Below are 20,530 nucleotides of genomic sequence, written 5' to 3' on the forward strand. Positions count from 1 at the left end.
TCAGCTCATCCATATTGCCAGTGTATACAGGCACATAAACTAGAGCGTGTGCACAGTTCAAAGCCTTCCATGAATTCAAATTCATTCAATAAAATGGAAAACCATATATTTATTTCTGCTACTGTGAAAAATGGCAAGAGCCTCGCACTGAGATTTATTGCACTGAGTTGGCACTGGGCAACTATATGTAACATGAAATGCAGTAACATATCATGCAGCAGCTGAATATGCATACAGAACCTTGCTTTCTACTCAGCAGTGGCTGATATGACGACAGTCAAACCCTGCACTTAATTATCACAGACTCCAATGGAAAGGTACATCTCACTAACAGCCACAATCCCCAATTACCACCAAGACAGGGTAAATTCGACTTTAAAAATCTGTGTTATTAATGCTTTGACATTTTCAGAATAAAATGTATTTTAAAATAATGGTAGCCGAGTAAGCAATTTTTTTGAAACTCTAAGTAAGCAAGAGAGGTAAATGGGGGCAAAGTGGTACAAAGGAAATTAACATCCGATGAGCATCTGTGAAGAGTGCACTCCTCTAAACGCTACGCACATAATAGGTCTCCTGCTTCTCCCTAGTGAATAGGGGAAGGTCCAGTTGATATGGATCATTTACGATGGCAAACGCCACATTTAACTGGAAACTCTACACCTGAGTCCAAGAGGTTGAATCACAGTCCTGGAACATTCACTGAATGTCACTATCAAGTGGCACCGTTAAAGGAAGCAGTGTTTAATTATATGAAGAGTAAAATGGCCTGGAGTTCTGAAACTGCAGAGTGTTTGGCTAGATGAACAGTGACCTTCTCCATACTAAACCAAATAAGAAATTTATAATAATTTGGCTATTTTCTTAGTCAGTTGTTGATAAGTGACAATGCCTTGACTCAGCAACCGTTTTTTTGCCACTGGATCAACACAGACAAGTAAGGATAAAAGACAAATGTATTCAAGAATAAAAAAGATCCAACTCCAGATCAACTTCAAAATGAAATCATAACTCATGTCTATAAAGTTTTCAATGCCATAAAAAAGAGTCAACACTTTCCCGCTCATGATGTATCAGCATTTATGTACAGAAATCAAAAGAATACACTGCTGTGTTGTGGGTAATTAGTATCTCTAAACCTGTTGTTTTCTCTTTAATGCTTGCAAGCACAAGAAGCTATTGGAAGGGCAGTCTACCTGTATCATCTCTAGTAAAAATCTAAGCGCTTAGAATGATTAGTAAATTTTTCCTGATGATTTTCTGAATCAACTCACTTTATAGTCACTTTGCATCTGAATCAGAATTGTGAATCAATTCACTTTACAGACGTAATGATGGTTAGTCTGAAAATCTTCCCTTTCAAAGAAAAATAGAAAGCATAGGGTTTTTTTTTACAAAATCACATTAACACTAAACTTTGGCTATTAAAAAATCCTCAATTATTTCTTCATATAAATTAATTCACATTAATTATAGAAAAGTTAGAAAAATGAAAGATTAATTCCACAACCTAGATATAAAATTTTATTATATATATCCTTTTAGTCATTCTCTATTAATTTTCCCTCACATACAAACACAAAATCATGAATATGTGCATTTATGCCTGTTATTTAAATAAAATCATTTAGGTAATAAATTAGTTATACATATCTAAAACATTCATATAAAAAGATTCTATATAAAAATAAATTATATTTTCCTGAATTTTTGTAAACCACCTTAAATAGCAGAGCAGAAAGGGTCCCTGTAAATAGTGGTTTTGAACTGCAAATGAGATGAAGAACATGGGACATATTCAATTGTCTCACTCCAGTACTGAGCACCAAATATAAAACTAAACATTATTGTTCATTTCTTAAATCAGTGTTCCACCAAATAAAATGAAGACTTAACCACTGATGTATGGCATTTAAAATTTTCTCCATCCATTCACTTATTCAATGTTCTCATTAAGAAGCTATTTCTTAACTAATACTGTCCTAGGAACTGAGGGAACAAAGATGAATGAGAGTTCCCACCCTTCAAGAACTCACAATCAAGCCAAAGATATAGAGAAGTGAGCAGGAAATTATAACACAGTATGGTAAGCGTAATGAGAGCCCTAACTAGAACACAGCTGCTGAACCATCCATGAAAGGGGAATCAGCAGGGAAGCCTTCCCAGAAAAGGTAATATTAATTTTAGTCTTGAAGGACTAGTTGGTTTTAACTAGGCAAAGAGCCAGAAGGTGCTTAGGGAGAAGGAAGGATGAGACAAGCAAAGGGAGCAACAACAGTAAACAACCTAGAGCAAGAGAGAATCTGGCAGGTTCTTCACTATTCAAGTAAGCTAGTGAATTAAGTGGAGGTGGGAAGAGAAAAGTAAGGCCAAGAAGTTAGACAGGGGCCTTATGTGCTAGGCCATGGGTTTAAGGCATGGTCAAATGGCGATGAGGTAACTGTCGTGGGCTTAGGGCATCTCATCTGTAGCACACAGTGTTAACTTGCCTTCGTTAGTGATGGTATTTTTGATCACGCTATTCAAAGTGTTGTTAAGTTTCTCCAATGTATATTTACTATAATGGTTAATATTTTTCCTTTGGAACTATAAATAACTTGTGGGGAGATTATTTAAGACCATGTGTTATAGACTGAGTGTGTGTGTTCCTCAAAATTTGTGTGTTGGGGACTTCCTAGGTGGCGCAGTGGTTAAGAATCTGCCTACCAATTCAGGGGACACGGGTTCGAGCCCTGCTGCAGGAAGATCTCACATGCCGTGGAGCAACTAAGCCCGTGCGCCACAACTACCAAGCCTGTGTGCTGTAACCACTGAAGCCTGCACACCTAGAGCCTGTGCTCTGCAACAAGAGAAGCCACCACAATGAGGAGCCCATGCACCACAATGAAGAGTAGCCCCCACTCGCCTCAATTAGAGAAAGCCAGTGTGTAGCAATGAAGACCCAACACAGCCAATAAATGAATAAATAAATTTATTTAAACAAATTCGTATGTTGAAGCCTGAATCTTCAACATGATGGTATTCAGGAATGAGGCCTTTGGGAGGTAATTAGATTTAGAAAAGGTCAGGTGGGTGGGCCCCTCATGATGGGATTAGTGCCCAAAGAAGAGACCAGAGAGCCTGCTCTCTCCTTTTCTCTCTGCCATGTGAGGACATAGCAAGAAGGCCATCTTCAAGATAGGAAGTGGGCTCTCACTACACACCAAATCTGCTGGCACCTTGATTTTGGGTTTCTCAGCCTCCAGAACTGTGAGAAATAAATGTCTGTTGTTTAAGCCACATAGTCTGTTATATTTTGTTATGGTAGCCTGAACTTAGATAGCATGCAAATAAACTCGTCATGAAAACTTCATAATTCTTGAGTGAAACAATCTTTGTGGAGGTTGACTTATGAGTTCCAATTTGGGTAGGTTAAAGTTAAGGAGCCTGTGGGAACTCCAAGTGGAGATGCAATGTAGCAGTTGCTAGGCTGGACTGACACTCAAAAGAGAGATCAGGGCTGGTGATTTATTTTGGGAATCCACAGAGACTGATGTACAGTGAGGCAAAGAGCAGTGATATTGTAGATTTGGGCACATTAGTATTAAAAAGATAGACAAGGGGATAGATAAGTAGACAGAGGTTTGTTAGTGCAGTGATTCTCAAAATGTGGTCCCTGACTAGCAGCATTTTCTTCACCTGAGTACTTCTAAGGCCCTAATTCATATCTACTGAATCAGAATATCTGGGGGTGATGTCCAGCACTGTGTGTTTTGACAAGCCATCCAGGTGATTTTGATGCCTCTAGAGGTGGAGGATCACTGAACTGGACAATGTGTGTAAAAGTATTTTCCCTGCATCTAGTAAGTTGAGATGATGCTAATGATGAAGAAGAAAGAGGAGGAGGAGGAGGAAAACAAAACCACCACCACTTCCACCATCAAACTTAGGGTAATAAGCCTAACTTCCAAGTCACTTTAAAAACACTGTAAAAACAAGAGGGCAGACAGCAGTATCAAGCAGTATCAGCAGTATGTCATCTTGTGGAACTGAAAACCACAGCCACAGAAAGAGAGAGAAAATGAAAAAGCAGAGGACTTTGTACCAGATGAAGGGACAGGATAAACCCCCAGAAAAACAACTCAATGAAGAGGAGATAGGCACCCTTACAGAAAAAGAATTCAGAATAATGATGGTGAAGATGATCCAGGACTTTGGAAAAAAACTGGATGTAAGATCAAAAAGTTTACCAAAGACCTAGAAGAATTAAAGAGCAAATAAACAGAAATATGCAACACAATAACTGAAATGAAAAATACACTAGAAGGAATCAATAGCAGATTAACTGAGGAAGAAGGGCGAATAAGTGACCTGGAAGACAGAATGGTGATCATCACCAATGCAGAAAAGAATAAAGAAAAAAGAATGAAAAGAACTGAAGACAGCCTAAGAGACCTCTGGGACAATGTTAAATGCACCAACATTTGCATTATAGGGGTCCCAGAAGGAGACGAGAGAGAGAAAGGACCTGAGAAAACAATGGAAGAGATTATAGCTGAAAACTTCCCTAACATGTGAAAGGAAATAGCTACCCAAATGCCGGAAGCGCAGACAGTCCCAAGCAGGATGAACCCAAGGAGAAACACGGCAAGACATATAGCAGTCAAATTGACAAAAATTAAAGACAAAGCAAAGTTATTAAAAGCAACAAGGGAAAAATGACAAAAAACATACAAGGGAACTCCCATAAGGGTAACAGATGATTTCTCAGCAGAAACTCTGCAAGCCAGAAGGGAGTGGCATGATATATTTAAAGCGATGACAGGGAAGAACCTACAACCAAGAATACTCTACCCAGCAAGGATCTCATTCAGATTCGAGGGAGAAATCAAAAGCTTTACAGACACGCAACAGTTAAGAGAATTCAGCAAGACCAAACCAGCCCTACAACAAATGCTAAAGGAATTTCTCTGAGTGGGAAACATAAGAGAAGAAAAGGACCTACAGAAACAAAAACAAAACAATTAAGAAAATGGTAATACATATAGATAATTACCTTGAATGTAAATAGACTAAATGCAGCAACCAAAAGACACAGACTGGCTGAATGGATACAAAAACAAGACCCATATATATGCTGTCTCCAAGAGACCCACTTCAGACCCAGGGACACATAGAGACTGAAAGTGAGGGGACGGGAAAAGATATTCCTTGCAAATGAAAATCAAAAGAAAGCTGGAGTAGCAATACTCATATCAGATAAAATAGACTTTAACATAAAAAAATGTTATAAGAGACAAGAAAGGACACTACATAGTGATCAAGTGATCAATCCAAGAAGAAGAGATAACAATTATAAATATATATGCACCCAATATAGGAGCACCTCAATACATAAGGCAAATGCTAACAACTATGAAAGAAGAAATGCAAGGCAGAAATAGAGACACAGATGTAGAGAACAAACATATGGACACCAAGCAGGGAAGGCGGGAAGGGTTGGGGGGAATGAATTGGGAGTTTGGGATACCAAATTGTACAGTCTAAATATATGCTGTTTATTGTCTGTTAACTGTATCTCAATAAAAGTTATTTAAAAAAAAGAAAAAAAAACACTGTAAAAAACAGCATCAGCTTATGAAATGAGTCCTTTGGATTATCCATGTATTATTCTGTATAGTTCAACAGGTGTTTGAATTATGTATTAGAGATTAAGTTGATCTTGAGGAACCACAGATAGTAATTACATATTGCCATGCGTGACCGAAGGTACAGCTTAACAATTGTTCTCCATCCTTTAAAGAACCATTATCCAAAATTACAACTTGTTAGATATTTGTAATTTGCCTGTTTCATGTGAGAAATGAATTATTCAAAGGTTCACACTATAGCTGAGGTACTATAAAAATACAAATTTACTACTCAATATATACAAGCGATCACTAATTTTATTTTCCAAATGCCTCTAATTTAAATTCACGGGTGATTGATGTAGTAAGACAAGCAGCAAGCACAGGAGATAATTTAATCAACAAATGACCCTGTGAAAAGTGGCAAAGGTAAAAGTTTCATTTAATTTTATGTCACTTTTTCATTTCTAAATTGTTAATTTAGGTTCTGTTCATAGGTGGGCATTCAATTTGTTACTCACATTCATTAGAAAATAACTAACCACATTAAAAGGTCTTTTAAGGACCATGAACCATGCTTCACTATCTTCTTATCTTTTCATTTTGCTCTGAGTTCTTGACCAGCTATGAAATTTAACTTTTCCTGCACAGCTTAATATATGAAAGTGTACCTCCCAAGATACCTTATGAAATTCTAATTATATTTAATGCTACACGTTATTGAGAATAAAAATTTTAAATGGGAAAAATTAATAACAGACTTTGTGAAAATGTTTTTAAATTATGAAACCCAAGAGTAGTTACAATCAAACTTTTAATCACCTCTAGAAATTATCTCTCTGCAAAAACATATTTTTGCCTAAAATGGGCACTCAACTCACAAAGCCATATGTGGAAAAAAATTGAATCTGAAACCGTTTCATTTGCTCTTGACAGTCTATGTCCGTGTCATTATACTGTAAAATTACCTGTTCTTAGAAGCACTCTAACAACAAGCTGAGCATTAAATATACACCAGGCACTTTGTAAAGCCAATTAAATGTATTACCTTTAATTCTTCAACCAACACCAAGACGTAGGTAGAATTATCCATATTGTACAGATCATATGTTGTGACTCACAAAATCTAAACCCTCAGCCACCTTGCTCTATGTATAATAACTAATCCTTGACTCCTTTTTTTAATATTCCAGATATTCATTTAAAAGGAAGCCCATATACATTTCTGAATGATCTTCCTGACTGAGTACCTCTTTGCTTGATCTAATCCCTGTCTGCCCTTCCATTCCTTACCAAGTGATACACAGCAAAATGATGGCAGTCAGAACAGAAAAGTCCAAGTCTCTGAACTCCTGGTGTTCTATTCTGCAGAGTAAGAGGACCATGCATTGCACAGCCCAAACCTGATCCCAAATAGCAAATGGCGAATAAGGGACTCCAGAGAGACTTCCTGAATCTATTCACATGTATTTCTCATACACATTTATCCTAAGGTGTTTACTAAACTCTTTCAAAATGCAGTGTACTGTACACCACATTTGGCATAGAGAGTGCGTTTGTCACATGTAGTTTCCAGGGGAATGTGTAATATAATAATGATGAACGCAACAAGCAATCCATTTTAAGACATATGTTACGCTGGCCATGACTCTTTCTGGGGAAAGAAAAGCCTTTAAAAGTCAATTTTGAAAGTCATTTACTTAGGGACAGCCTTTATACTTTCTCCATATGATACCTTTAACAACTGAAGCTTACAAAGTTTGAAATTCTACCAATTAACTGCAGATTTTGGTAGGGGGTGGATCTAATTACCATCGTTAGAACAGCAGTCTGACTAATTTGACCTATGATTCTCAGAAATGGTGCAGAGGGCCATTTTATAAAAATATGCTACTCAGCCCAAGCTGCTTTAAAAATAAGACTGGTTTAAGAGGGCAAGGGAAGGCTAGAGGAATTCATGTTGGAAAAACTAAAAGGCATGAAGAATAAATCTTGGTCATTTTTAGAGGAGCATTAGAATCATATCTTTTTTCTCTGTCTTCTCTATTTCCAACCTTGTCTGTTGATATTTTATTTTTTTATATAATACTAGTCATTGGTTCATTATTTTCCTTCTAAAAATGCTGAGTGTTGGGATAGGTTTTAGAGATACATTAGTATACAGTACTCTGTCCTATCCCAATGTACCTTTTGTGAGCAATTTATCCTTTAGGCCTAATTATCACTTAGTATCAAATTTATTGCCACAAATACCTGTCTATTTAATTTTACAGTAAGTTTTATTTTATCATTACTTTCTTTTTTATTTTTATTTTTTTTCAGATCTTTATTGGAGTATAATTGTTTACACTGTTGTGCCAGTTCCACTGTACATCAAAGTGAATCAGCTGTATTTATACATGTATACCCATATCCCCTCCCTCTTGAGCCTCCCTCTCACCCTCCCTATCCCACCCCTCTAGGTCATCACAAATCATGTAGTTGATCTCCCTGTGTTATATCATTACTTTCTTATTCTTTGTAGGCTTGCTCTCTCTTTTTTTTTTATGGAAATGATCTGTTTTTTCCCCAGGAAAAAAGGTGACGTGGCTTATCAATTACATTGGCACTCCAGTTTCAATTATTTATTTTGTAAGACTAACAATTCCAATTGCCAATTTGTGAGTCAACCTACAAAACCTTTCCTAGCACCTGTTGTCATTTTACCAATCCTCAGCAAGTCTTCTTGTTGGATTTAGATTATGTGGGTTGGATACAAAGCCTGTTTTATGGCCATAGAGTGATTAGGGCAAGTTATCTTTCACATGCTTTAAAAAAATAGTAATATATATTGTTTATTCCTTGCTAAATCTTTTCTATGTAGTTTACTTTTTCATAGGGGAGTCTAATACAGCAAAAGATTTCCTATGATCTACGAGAGAAGTGTTACTTATTAGTGACATAGACTTTTTTGAGTAGTATAGGCTGGAGGGCTCTAAGACATAGAGCTCTACCATATAGAGCTCCAGTATTTTTTACAACTCCCTCATTTTTGATTGGTGGACATCCTTTGTAAAAAAGGATTATAAATATCCTTTGGGCCAATTCTTTCCCACATCTTGACTGAAGAATTAAAATCAATAAAAAATTCTGAAATGCTAATTTTAGTATTTTCATATTTTACCCTATTTTAAAAGTATATTTATTTATATTTCTGTAGTTTTATCATTAACTTGTAAATTAAAGTTCCATCCCCCCCAAAAATGGAAGGGGAATAGCACAGTAATTAGGAAAGTCTGGAACAACACTGTCTATCACAAATATTATGCAACCACAAATGTGAGTCACATATATAGTTTTTAAATGTGCCTGTAGTCACCAAATAGGAAAAAGAATAGCTGAAATTAATTTTCAGAATATATGTATTTAATGCAATATATCCAAAAGACTACCATTTCAACATGTAATCAATATTAAAATATAATATTCTACTTCTTTTTCATATGTAAGTCTTTGAAACTCAGTGTGTTTCATGTTTACAGCACATTTCAGTTCAAACTAGCTGCATTTCAAGTGTTCAACAGCCACATGTGGCCAGTGGCTACTATACTGGACAGCACAGCTCCAAAACAAACCTTAATTAGTTTTAAAATGTACTAGTAATATCACTAAAAACCCCCCACATTTTCTGTTCCCTGCTTGTTATAGTTGGTCTTCATTTGCATATTATAAGTAAAAATAATGCTATAAAGACAAAGCCAATAGTAATGAGATATCCCATAAAATCACATCAATACACATTACCCACAATTTACTATGGAGTATGTCATAATGACATTTATCACAGAGAAGTCTTAACCATGTTTTACAGTTGAATATTTTCATATGTATCATCTGAGTATCTTATTATCAAATTTGATTTTAATCTGTTTATAAAGTTACCTTCTAAACTAATTAAATTTTCATGGATCTTTCTTTTCTTTTCATGTTTCCTGAACATAAAACCTCTCTAGAAATGTGCTATTCTATAATTGACATTATCCATTCGCATTTATAAACCTGAAATTTGAAACTACATACATACTCCCAATACCGCCTGCTCTTCTATTTTTACACTGCCACTTAGAAATTTCTAGTGCTTAGCCCAAGGGCATGGCTAGACAGAAAGAAAAGAAAGCTCTTTCTAAGCATGTCCTTCAGCATAATATCAGAGCTAGGATCCATTTATTTCAGAAATGTTTCCAAGCATCAAGTCAGAGTAATATCAAACACCAGGAGGCTCTGCAACCAGTAGTCTCTCGCAGTGATTCTACATCATGTTCACTTTAATCCTAACACAGTTTAGTCTTTCCACTGTTATTAATTGCTACCTTTTGCTGCCTTTGCTAATCTTAAAGTCACAAGTATCACCAAACTTTGGAAAATGAATACTTCAAGCTTTCTTAGGAATCTTAGGTAATAGAAACATACAATAGTTTCCCTTTAGGCTCATGATGGAGTATGAAAAAGCACCCAATGTACAGCCAAGCAAGAGATAGCTTAAAAGCCAAAAAATATTTTAATCTAAGTAAACTAACTTTTAAGAGTATTTATTGTGGAATATTCATGGCAATTAACACTTACAACTAGAAGATAATATTTAATCTGATCTGTTAATACAGGTTCACAACATAAGTGACATATATTGCTTTCTAATTAGAAATGGTGATTTTATTTTACTTACAAAGACACATAAAGATGGTAATTAATGCTGACTAATAAGAGTTTAAATAATGATGGTCCACTTGTCAGTAGGTAATATTTCTAATAAAACTTGAAGGAAAAATATTTCCCTAGTAAAAGATGAAATACTTCTTGCTTATTGAATAAGTACTTTGTAGAGAATTATTGTATAGAAATACAGAGATAAGTTACTTCGGTTAAATAACATGTGGTAACCCACTTCCCCATCTATGCTTTTTAATGCTTATATAACTAAGTTCACAGGATATTTAAAAGTATTAAATATCACCTACCCTGGCAAACATCAAGTGCTCTATAAAACAGACTGTAAACTGGAAGTAACTGAAAGGATGTGGTATGCAGAACACCACAACCCAAAGATGTGCATGTTCTAAGGCTGGGAACCTGTGAATATGCAATCTTACATGGTAAAAGGGACTCTGCAGATGTGATTAAGGTTAAGAATTTGAGATGGAGACATCATCCTGGATTATCTGGGTTGACCCAACCTAATAACATGAGTCCTTAAACTGGAGACCCTTTCCCACCTAGGATCAGAGGAACATGTAGTTATATAAAGAAGGGTCAGAGACATGTGACTTTACTGGATTTGAAGATGGGGGAGAGGGCCACAGGCTAAGAATTATTCTTCATAACCTATTTGGTTACCCTAAAGTATTGTTTGGACTGGAAGGAAATAATACTTTAATTCTGATCTTCACTTTTACTAGTGTAAAGAGTAATAATTTGTTCCTCTTGCATTCTCCAAAAACTTGAAAATTTTTTTGTAAGTGTCCTTAGGACTTTATGGTATTAAACATATTTTATGTATTTAATTTCACTGAAGATATCAATCTGTTTTATTTTTTTATTTTTGGGGGGTCGATCTGTTTTTAATTTTTAACTATTTCTGCAATTGGCCATTGTGAACCCCTTCAGTTTGGCTCCTTAATTTTTGTCAATAAATCCAAGAGTCTTTCATAGCTAGTTTTCCTGCTTTCTGGTATGGCCATATGTCCTAGGTTTATCTAGACTATTCCCTGCTCTATACCTGGAATCAGCGACTCCTCCAAATAGGGTATTTTTTTAGTAGTAAATGCTCTGGTGTTGTATCTAAAACGACACTGACATATACAAGGTCATCTAGGTTTTCTCCTATGTCATTTACAAGCAGTTTTATAGTTCTGTGTTTTACATAGGTCTATAATCCATTTTAAGTTAATTTTGTGAAGAGTGTAATGTATGTGTCTAAACTTATTTTTTGGTTGTTCCAGCAAACAACTTCACATCTACATGTTTTCCAACCATTTGTTGAAAAGATCCTCGATCCACTGTATTGACTATATTAATGTTGGTTCATTTCTGGGCTCTCTATTCTGTTCCATTGATCAATTTGCCTATCCCTTCTCGAATACCACACTGTCTTGATTGCTGTAGCTTTACAGTAAGCCTTGTAGTTGGGTAGTCTCAGTCCTCTGACTTTATTCTTACACCTTCAATATCGAGTTGTCTATTCTGAACTTTTTGCCTTTCCATATAACTTTAGAATAAATTTGTTGATATCCACAAAATAACTCACTGAAATTTTTATTGGAATTGCACTGAATCTAAATATCAAGTTGCAAGGAACTGACATCTTGACACCATTGAGTCTTTCTATCCATAAACATGGATTTATTTAATTGTTCTTTGTTATCAGAATTTTGTATTTTCCTCATGTAGATCTTATATATATATATTTTTAAATTTACACCAAAGAAGTTCATATTGAGGGTACTAATTTAAATGGTAATGTATTTTTAATTTCAAATCCAATTTGTCAATTGTTGGTATACAGGAAAGCAAATTACTTTTGTATATTAACCTTGTATCCTGCAACCTTGCTATTCTTGCTGATTAGTTAGGTCCAGGAGGTTTTTTTGTTGAGTATTTCAATTTTTCTATGTAAACAATCACGTAATCTGTGAACAGTTTTGTTTCTTCCTTTTTAATCTGTATACCTTTTTTAATTAATTAATTTTATTTTTGGCTGTGTAGGGTCTTCGTTGCTGTGCATAGGCTTTCTTTGGTTGTGACAAGCCGGGGCTAATCTTCGTTGCACTGTGTGGGCTTGTCATTGTGGTGGCTTCTCTTGTTGCAGAGCATGGGTTCTAAGTGCATGGGCTTCAGTAGTTGTGACACGGGCTCAGTAGTTGTGGCTCGCGGGCTTTAGAGTGCAGGCTCAGCAATTGTGGCACACGGACTTAGCTGCCCCGTGGCATGTGGGATCTTCCCAGATCAGGGCTCGAACCCATGTCCCCTGCATTGGCAGGCAAATTTGTAACCACTGTGCCACTAGGGAAGTCCCTAATCTGTATATGTTTTATTTCCTTTTTGTCCTACTGCATTAGCTAAGACTTGGAATATGATGTTAAAAAGCAGTAGTAAGAGAGGACATCCTTGCCTTGTTCTTGATCTTAGCAGGAAATCTTTGCATTTCTCATCATTAAATTTGATATTAGCTGCAGGTTTTCTGTAGATATTCTTTATGAAGTTGAGGAAGGGCCTCTCTATTCCCAGTTTGTTGAAAGTTTTATCATGAATGGGTGTTAGATTTTGTGAAATGAATTTTCTTCATCTATTAATATCATCGTGTTTTCCTAATTAGCCTGTTGATGTGATGGATTAAAGGTTTTTCAAACGTTGAACTAGTCTTTCATACCTGGAATAAATGCCACTTGGAGACAGATGTATAATTCTTTTTATAACACTGTTGGATTCAAGTTGCTGATATTTCACTGAGGATTTTTCCATCTATGTTCATAAGCAATATTGCTCTGTATTCTTCTTTTCTTGTAATGTCTTTGCCTGGCTTTGGTATCAAGGTAACGCTGGCTTCACAGAATGAGTTAGGCAGTATTTTCTTCTCTTCAATGTTTTGGATAATTTTCTGAGGAGAAGTTGGATTCACGCTTATATTTGATCCTCTATAGGTAAGATTTCTATCCCCCAGTTTCTTTCATGATTTTTATTCACCCTTGATTTTCTGAAGTTTGAAAATGATATGACTAGGTGTAACTTTGTTGGCATTTATCCTGCTTGTTGATGTTTGAACTTCCTCATCTTGGTTTGGTATCTAACATTAATTTGAGGGAGATTCTTAGTCATTCTTGCTTCAAATATCACTTCATTTCCTTTCTCTTTTTCTTCCCATTTTGGTATTTGCATTACAAGTATGCTACACCTTTTATAGTTATACACAGTTCTTGGATATTGTCCTGGTTTTTTTCCCAGTCTTTTTTCTCTTCACGTTTCCTCTTTGGAAGTTTCTTCTGTCATATCCTCAAGCCTCAAGGTCAAAGATTCCTTTCTCATCTGTATTCAGTCTACTAGTAAGTCCATCAAAAGCATTTTTAAGTGCTAGTACTTTTTTTGGATTCTTTATCAGAATTTCCATCTCTCTTCTTAAATTACCCATCTGTTCTTGCAAGTTGTTTACTTTCCCATTAAAGCCCTTGACATATTAATAAGTGTTTTGTTTTTTTTTAACTCCCGGCCTAATAATTCCAACATTCCTGCCATTTCTGTCACTGGTTCTGATGCTTGTTTAGTCTCCTCAAACTGCATATTTTGCCTTTTAGTAAGCCTTGTACTTTCTTGCTGAAATGTGAACATGATACAGCAAATGAAAAGAACTGTGGTAAGTGGGCCTTTAATAATGTAATGTTAAAATATCATGAAAGAAAACAATTCTATACTCTTACAGGTCTCAAGTCTTTCAGTGAGCCCCTGCACTGTAAACTTCACCAGTACTTCTTAGTTTCATCTCCCTATCCCACCTTAGGTGGAACTGGATGGCCAGGAGGGGCTGGAGTTTGGTATTTCCTTTTCCCCACAAAGACTGAGATAATATCTCAGCAGGTTAAGCTCCTGAGGGCAGGCTTTGTTAAGAATAACAAAATGCCCTGGAATCTTTCAAAATGGTTAGTTTTCCCTTTACCCTGCCAGAAGCACAGGGAGATTTCTCTCTGATATTCACTGTGAAGATCTGGTAGTGCTCTTACAGGTAAAACTCACAAAAGCTTGGGAGCCCCCAAGACCACACCCCACTGCAATTTTTAACTCTCAGATTTGTCCACACTGAATCTCTAGTAATTTGTTAATTGCAGTTTAGGTTTTCCTACCACAGCACTGGTTCCAGTGGAGGTTTCTCCTCGAGTTTCTACTGGTGAACTCTTTTTCTCTGTATCTGCCTATTTGTCTAACTTTGGAAGCAGCATGTTACCCTGTGTCTTTACTTCTCTAATGGTTTCTATGAAGAGTTGTGGTTTTTTCCCCAATTTATTAATCTTTTTACTTGTTGTCATGACTGAGTGGCAACTTCTAAGCTCCTTACTTGCAATTCCAGAAACTGGAAATCCACCTAACTGTTTGGCTAAGTGTCTTTTTAGTGTGCCTATAAAATGATCTTTTAATTCTGAAGAACTGTGGTCCATAAATGACCTTTTCAAAAAGATGGATCCCACCTCTGGACACTTGTAGAATATAGAATAAAATAAATGAACATATAATGTCTGCCTGGCATTCTTTTATTATTTAAATATGTTAAATATATATTTATTCATCCTTTCTATATGTGTGTGTACATATATGTACATTTACTATATTTAGTATATATTTAATATATATACCTACATGCATGTTTAAATACAACACATTTTGTAAAATGGTCCCAAGGACTCAGATTTGGGTTATTACTTATATAAACTATTTTCTTATTTTTGAATTAACACCTGCACTCTTAATATCTAAATATAATGCTTAATGCCTTGACCTATATATTTTAAGTAATTTATTTAATATTTAAGTAATATATTTTAAGTAATCCATTATGCACTAATTATCAAATATCACTTCAATATATTTTAAGTAATCCATTATGAACTAATTATCAAATATCACTTCATACACATTAGGATATAATATACATGTACACAATCAAAGCTACCAGTACTTATTTTGTTGCAAGCCTAGGTCAACATATGTAAAAATTTCTTGACAATTTTATAGTTTTCCTCAAAACTAATCCACTTTTTTTAAAAATGTAGAAATTCCACTTAAGATACAACCTCGTAAATAATGCTACCATCTGAGCATAATATTATTTCAAACTATATACATTAGAGTTTAACTTATTTTTACAACCTAGCAATATAACATGATATACACTCTTGGCTTACAAGACTATTTTCTTATAATTATAGGCGAGGAAGTTCATAGATTTATTTTTATTCACAAGTATAAGTGGGTAGGGATAGGAACTCTTCTCAAAACTTCTCCATCTCTGGATTTCAATTAATATAAAATCACAATAGAGTCTGTTGATTAGAAGGTATATAGTGGGTTGGGCATGCACAGCTTAGAACTTCAGCTCCAGAATTTACTGGCTTTGTTATCATGAGCAAATTATTTGAAGCTCTCTGTGCCTTTCTTTTCGCCCCTCTTTCTGTATAATAGGAATAATGCTACCTTTCACATAAGATTATCCAAGTGTTTTGTACAATGATACCTATAAAGTATTGTGATCAGAGCTTGGCACATAGTAAGCAGTCAATAAATGTCTCTATTATTATTATCAATATGTCACTGCTTCTGCATTTATGTAAGCATATAAAAAACACATTTTAGCCATTCAGTACTTATACAGAAAATAAATATGCATGCAATTATGTCATACTGAAGAAGACAAACATTCATGCAACACATATTTTAGACTTTAGGTTACAATGTAAAAAAAGAAAAAAATTTTGGCATGATAGCCCTTTTGCAGTTGTTGATATTTGAGACTATCCCTTGTTGGAGAGGAAGCCATTTACATGTGTCAACAAATTCTTATCTTGCTAGTGAAATCACTTTCAATAACTACTGCAATGCTGAGATACAGAGACAAATCCACCTGGACAAAAGTGCTTTGGGGACTTTAAAAGTCAGCAGGTATATGCATGTTTAACTGAACAACAAATAACAGTCATGTGGGATCTGCATGGAGCGTTTGGTATTATGATTGGGGAAGATATGTTTTGAAAGCCAAAGATAAAAAGAGGCTCCCAACATTTGAGATGAACTATAAAATACTATATTAAGAATACCTCTTCTATGTACCTACATACACGTTTTCAAGTAAAAATCTATCTTTTATCCAAATGTTTCTCTTTGCTCTTTTAAATATCAAATGCCAATTGTTATTGATAGCAAGTTGCCATTTCTTAAGTAATACTTTATCAGCAGTTGTTTTATTTTCCTATACTTACTGTACATTTAAAAACATATGCAAAAAATCACAAAACATCCAAAGCTTAAGCTTTATCTGTGCAATTTCACAAAGTACCATTTCTTATAGATATTGTTGGAAATTATAAATCACAGAACTTATCAATTCAGTAATTTTCAATTGCTTATCTGTCCTTCCCTCTGGATCCTATTTTTCAAACTCTGAACATTTAGTTTTTCATTCAAAAAACATTTGTTGAGTGCCGATTATTTACAGACAGTATGCTCGTCATGGAGCTCATCTATTCTATTTTAAATCAAAAGCATCTTCTCTCAGCCTTGCTACAACCCTTCACCAGTGAATTATTAAATTTTGTTTGTATTTCAATGTTCCCTTGCACAGGATTCATTCTCATATCAAGTTCTTTCAGTTTTGTTTCCACCTCTTTTAATTGGAACTGATTCTCTGTAAAATTCATCAATTACATTCTAATGACACAATCCCTGTCCTTAAATTCTCATGCTCCTCTTATCGCTTCTGCAGCATTTGACACTAGTGGACACCTAGTTCTTTTTGAAACCTTCTCCTCCACTGATACTATACCACTACCTCATTAGATAGTTACATGAAATAATATAAATATGAAATACCTATCTCCGTACCATATACAGATGATATTCCACAAGACTGAATTCTCCATGACCTGAATTCTATATATCCAATACTGACTCTTCTTCAGTTTTCCAGATGTGAACATCTTCTTCTGGGTATATCTATGACCAGTCTGACATGAAGCACATTCATTTGGCACATTCACTGTCTCCCATATCTGTCTCCATTTATTACATGTATACATTTACCTCTATAATGTCTATTTCCCCAGTTTTAATTATCTCCCAAGTACTCTGCTGTATGTGGAACTCTGTGAGGAATATACGCTATAGGCACGGCTATTTCTTTCTCCTCAAAGCAGCTGTTCCCTCCGGCTTTCCTACTTGCTAATATTTCTGCCAACCTTTTAATAATTTGGATTCAAAAACCTCACCATCATTTTTTCTTCTCCACTTCACATCAAAGCAGTTGTTAAATCCTATGTACTCTCCTTAACCATCACACTAGCTCAGATCATTCTTTCAAACTGCTGAACTGCTGAAATAGCCTTTTATTTGTATTTCTATTTCTCACTTCTTCCTCCCTCCATTCTTTTCTTGACTCCATGAGATTAGTCTCCCGAAAGTATCATTTTGATCATGTCTTTCCTCAGATCAGATATGTCCATAATTTCTCCTGCCTACTGGATAAAATCTCAATTTTTATCTAAGTGTTCTAGAAATGGAACACAAAAAGTATAGTAAATATGTGAGTAAATCTAAATTAATCATATAAACTTATATCTATAATATCAAAAACTGAAGACTACAGAATACAAAATAGAATGAAATACCGGATAATGAGAACAAGTAAAATGAGAAGGTGGTGATGGATCATAAAGGTTCTTACTTCACTTGGGAGGAAAAACTAGACAATTGATTATTTTTTAGTTTGTAAAATAATCCGCAGTAAAATTTTAAGGGTAACCACTAAAATAATAAAGAGTACATAAATTCCAAAACGAAAGAGGGAAACAGAATAAGAATATAAAACTCAAACAATCCAAAAGAATGCAGTAAAGAAGGGGGAAAAAAGGAGCAAAGGCAAAGTAACTAAATAGTAGAAAATACTATACTACATGTAAATTCAAGTACAGTTAACCCTTGAATAACATGGGTTCAAACTGTGCAGGTCTACCTATACTCAGATTTTTTTTTTCAATAGAAAATACTACAGTACTACACAACCCATGGTGGGGTTGAATCCGCAGATGTGGAACTGCAGATATGGAGGGCTGACTATAAAATATGCTCAGATTTTTGATTATATGGAGGGTAGGCACTCATAACCCCCTTGTTTTCCAAGGGTCAACTGTATAAAATTAGTTATGAGAAATATACATGAAAATATGAGTGAAATAAACTCTCCAGTTAAATGACAAATGTGGTCAGAGTGGATATCTATCTAGATAGATAGACATAGTTTTTAAGCTAGCAATATAGCGTTTATAAGAGACAGAAAGAGACATACCTGAACATATACAAGGAACAGAAAGCTTGAAGATAAAATATAAGGATATGCCAAACAAATACAAATCAAAAGAAACCTAAGATAACGATATAATAATAATATATCAGACAAAAGACAGTTCAAACTAAATGCACTCTCAGTAAGAAAAGGGGGTCACTGCATAATAAAAGGATCAATCTTAGGATGAATAAAACTATTCTAACCTTTGAGTTTCTTAAAATAGCCTCCGTATATATATATTTATATGGTAAAGGGGCCTGAAAGAATTATAGGATAAATGTTCAAATCCACAAGCTCAGTGGGAGATTTCAACACACACACGGAAGTTCCCATGAATCCAATTAACAAGCCTGATTTAATGAACATGTAAAAACCATATTCCCAAATGTGTGTATAACACATTCTTCTTAAGCTCCTATAAAACTGTCATAAAAGGTTGCCATGCACTGTGCAATAAAGAAAATCTCAGCAAATTTCAAAAATCTGACATCATACAATACAATCAAGTTAGAAATAACAAAAAAGATAATTAGAAAATATATCTGGATATTTTAAGACATCACTCTAAATAATTCATGGGTCAAAGAAGAAATCATAATGGAAATCTAAATATACTCAGAAAAAAACCAAAATACTTGAGGTAGCTGGAGGAATTTTTTGTTAATATTTATAGGAGAAATTAAATATATATCATAAGCTGTTAGAAAAAGAACTAAATAAATTCTAATAAAGTAGAAGTAAAAAGTATAAAAATAGAAACAGAAATTAATAGAAAACATCAAAATAGCTAAGATTTGAAGAGAAGAATAAAATTTTAAAACTGCATGGACAACAACGGCGAGGCGGCGCAGCCCGCACTGCGCACGCGTCCTTTGTCAGCACGGCCTTCTGGGTAAACTGTGCCTGGAAAATTTTTGAAGAGCGCCTGCGTGCGCCGCCTCTTTCCTTTTGCCTCCTCACCTTCGAGAAAGCAACATGGGTCACCAGCAGCTCTACTGGAGCCACCGGAGGAAATTCGGACAGGGTTCTCGCTCTTGCCGCGTCTGCTCCAACCGGCACCGCCTGATCCGGAAGTACGGCCTGAATATGTGCCGCCAGTGTTTCCGCCAGTACGCGAAGGACATCGGCTTCATCAAGTTGGACTAAGTGTGAACTTCCTTGAATGTGTCATCCAGCATATCTACCGTCTTCAGAAAGAATGCTCACTCTTTGTACATAAAATAAAATTTTAAAACTTCAAAAAAAAACTGCATGGACAGTTTTAGGACAAAAGGAAAGATGACACAAATAAAGGGAAGAGGCTTGCATATATTCACAAAAGAGATTTTAAAAGCTATTTTTAATGTATGTCCATATATTACCTAACCAAATTTAAAACCTTTTGCACAGTGAAAGAAATCAGCAGCAAAAGGAAAAGGCAACCTGCTGGATGGGAGAAGATATTTGCAAATGATATGTCCAATAAGGGGTTAATATTCAAAATATATAAAGAATTCATACAACTCAATATCAAAAAACAAAAAAAAACAAAAAATCCAACCCCATTAAAAAAATAGGCAGAGGACCTGAACAGGCATTTTTCCAAAGAAGGCATATATTTGGCCAACAGGCACATAAAAAGATGCTCAACATCACCAATCATCAGGGAAATGCAAATCGAAACCACAATGAGATATCACCTCATACCAGTCAGAATGGCTATCATCAAAGACAGGAAATAATAAGTGCAGAGAAATGGGAACCTTTCTGTACTACTGGTAACAATGTAAATTGTTACAGCCACTGTGGAGAACAACAGCATGGTGGTTCCTCAAATAATCAAAAATAGAACTACCATATGATTGAGAAA

The 20,530-nt window shown here is 35.1% G+C and overlaps 1 protein-coding gene across 1 annotated transcript; it reads left to right on the forward strand.

The window, feature by feature from the left end:
* The first annotated feature begins 19,643 nt into the window (after positions 1–19,643).
* LOC130842088 (40S ribosomal protein S29-like) lies at positions 19,644–19,887 on the forward strand. The gene has a single exon (XM_057718745.1). The coding sequence runs from the start codon at positions 19,657–19,659 to the stop codon at positions 19,825–19,827; it is 171 nt and encodes a 56-aa protein (XP_057574728.1). The 5' UTR covers positions 19,644–19,656; the 3' UTR covers positions 19,828–19,887.
* The last annotated feature ends 643 nt before the right edge of the window (positions 19,888–20,530 follow it).

This window comes from Hippopotamus amphibius, chromosome X (assembly GCF_030028045.1).
Source record: "Hippopotamus amphibius kiboko isolate mHipAmp2 chromosome X, mHipAmp2.hap2, whole genome shotgun sequence".
Lineage (NCBI taxonomy): Eukaryota > Metazoa > Chordata > Mammalia > Artiodactyla > Hippopotamidae > Hippopotamus > Hippopotamus amphibius.

Excerpts from the sequence above, each read along its gene's own strand:
- LOC130842088 (XM_057718745.1), top strand. The coding sequence starts at position 19,657 with ATGGGTCACCAGCAGCTCTACTGGAGCCACCGGAGGAAATTCGGACAG.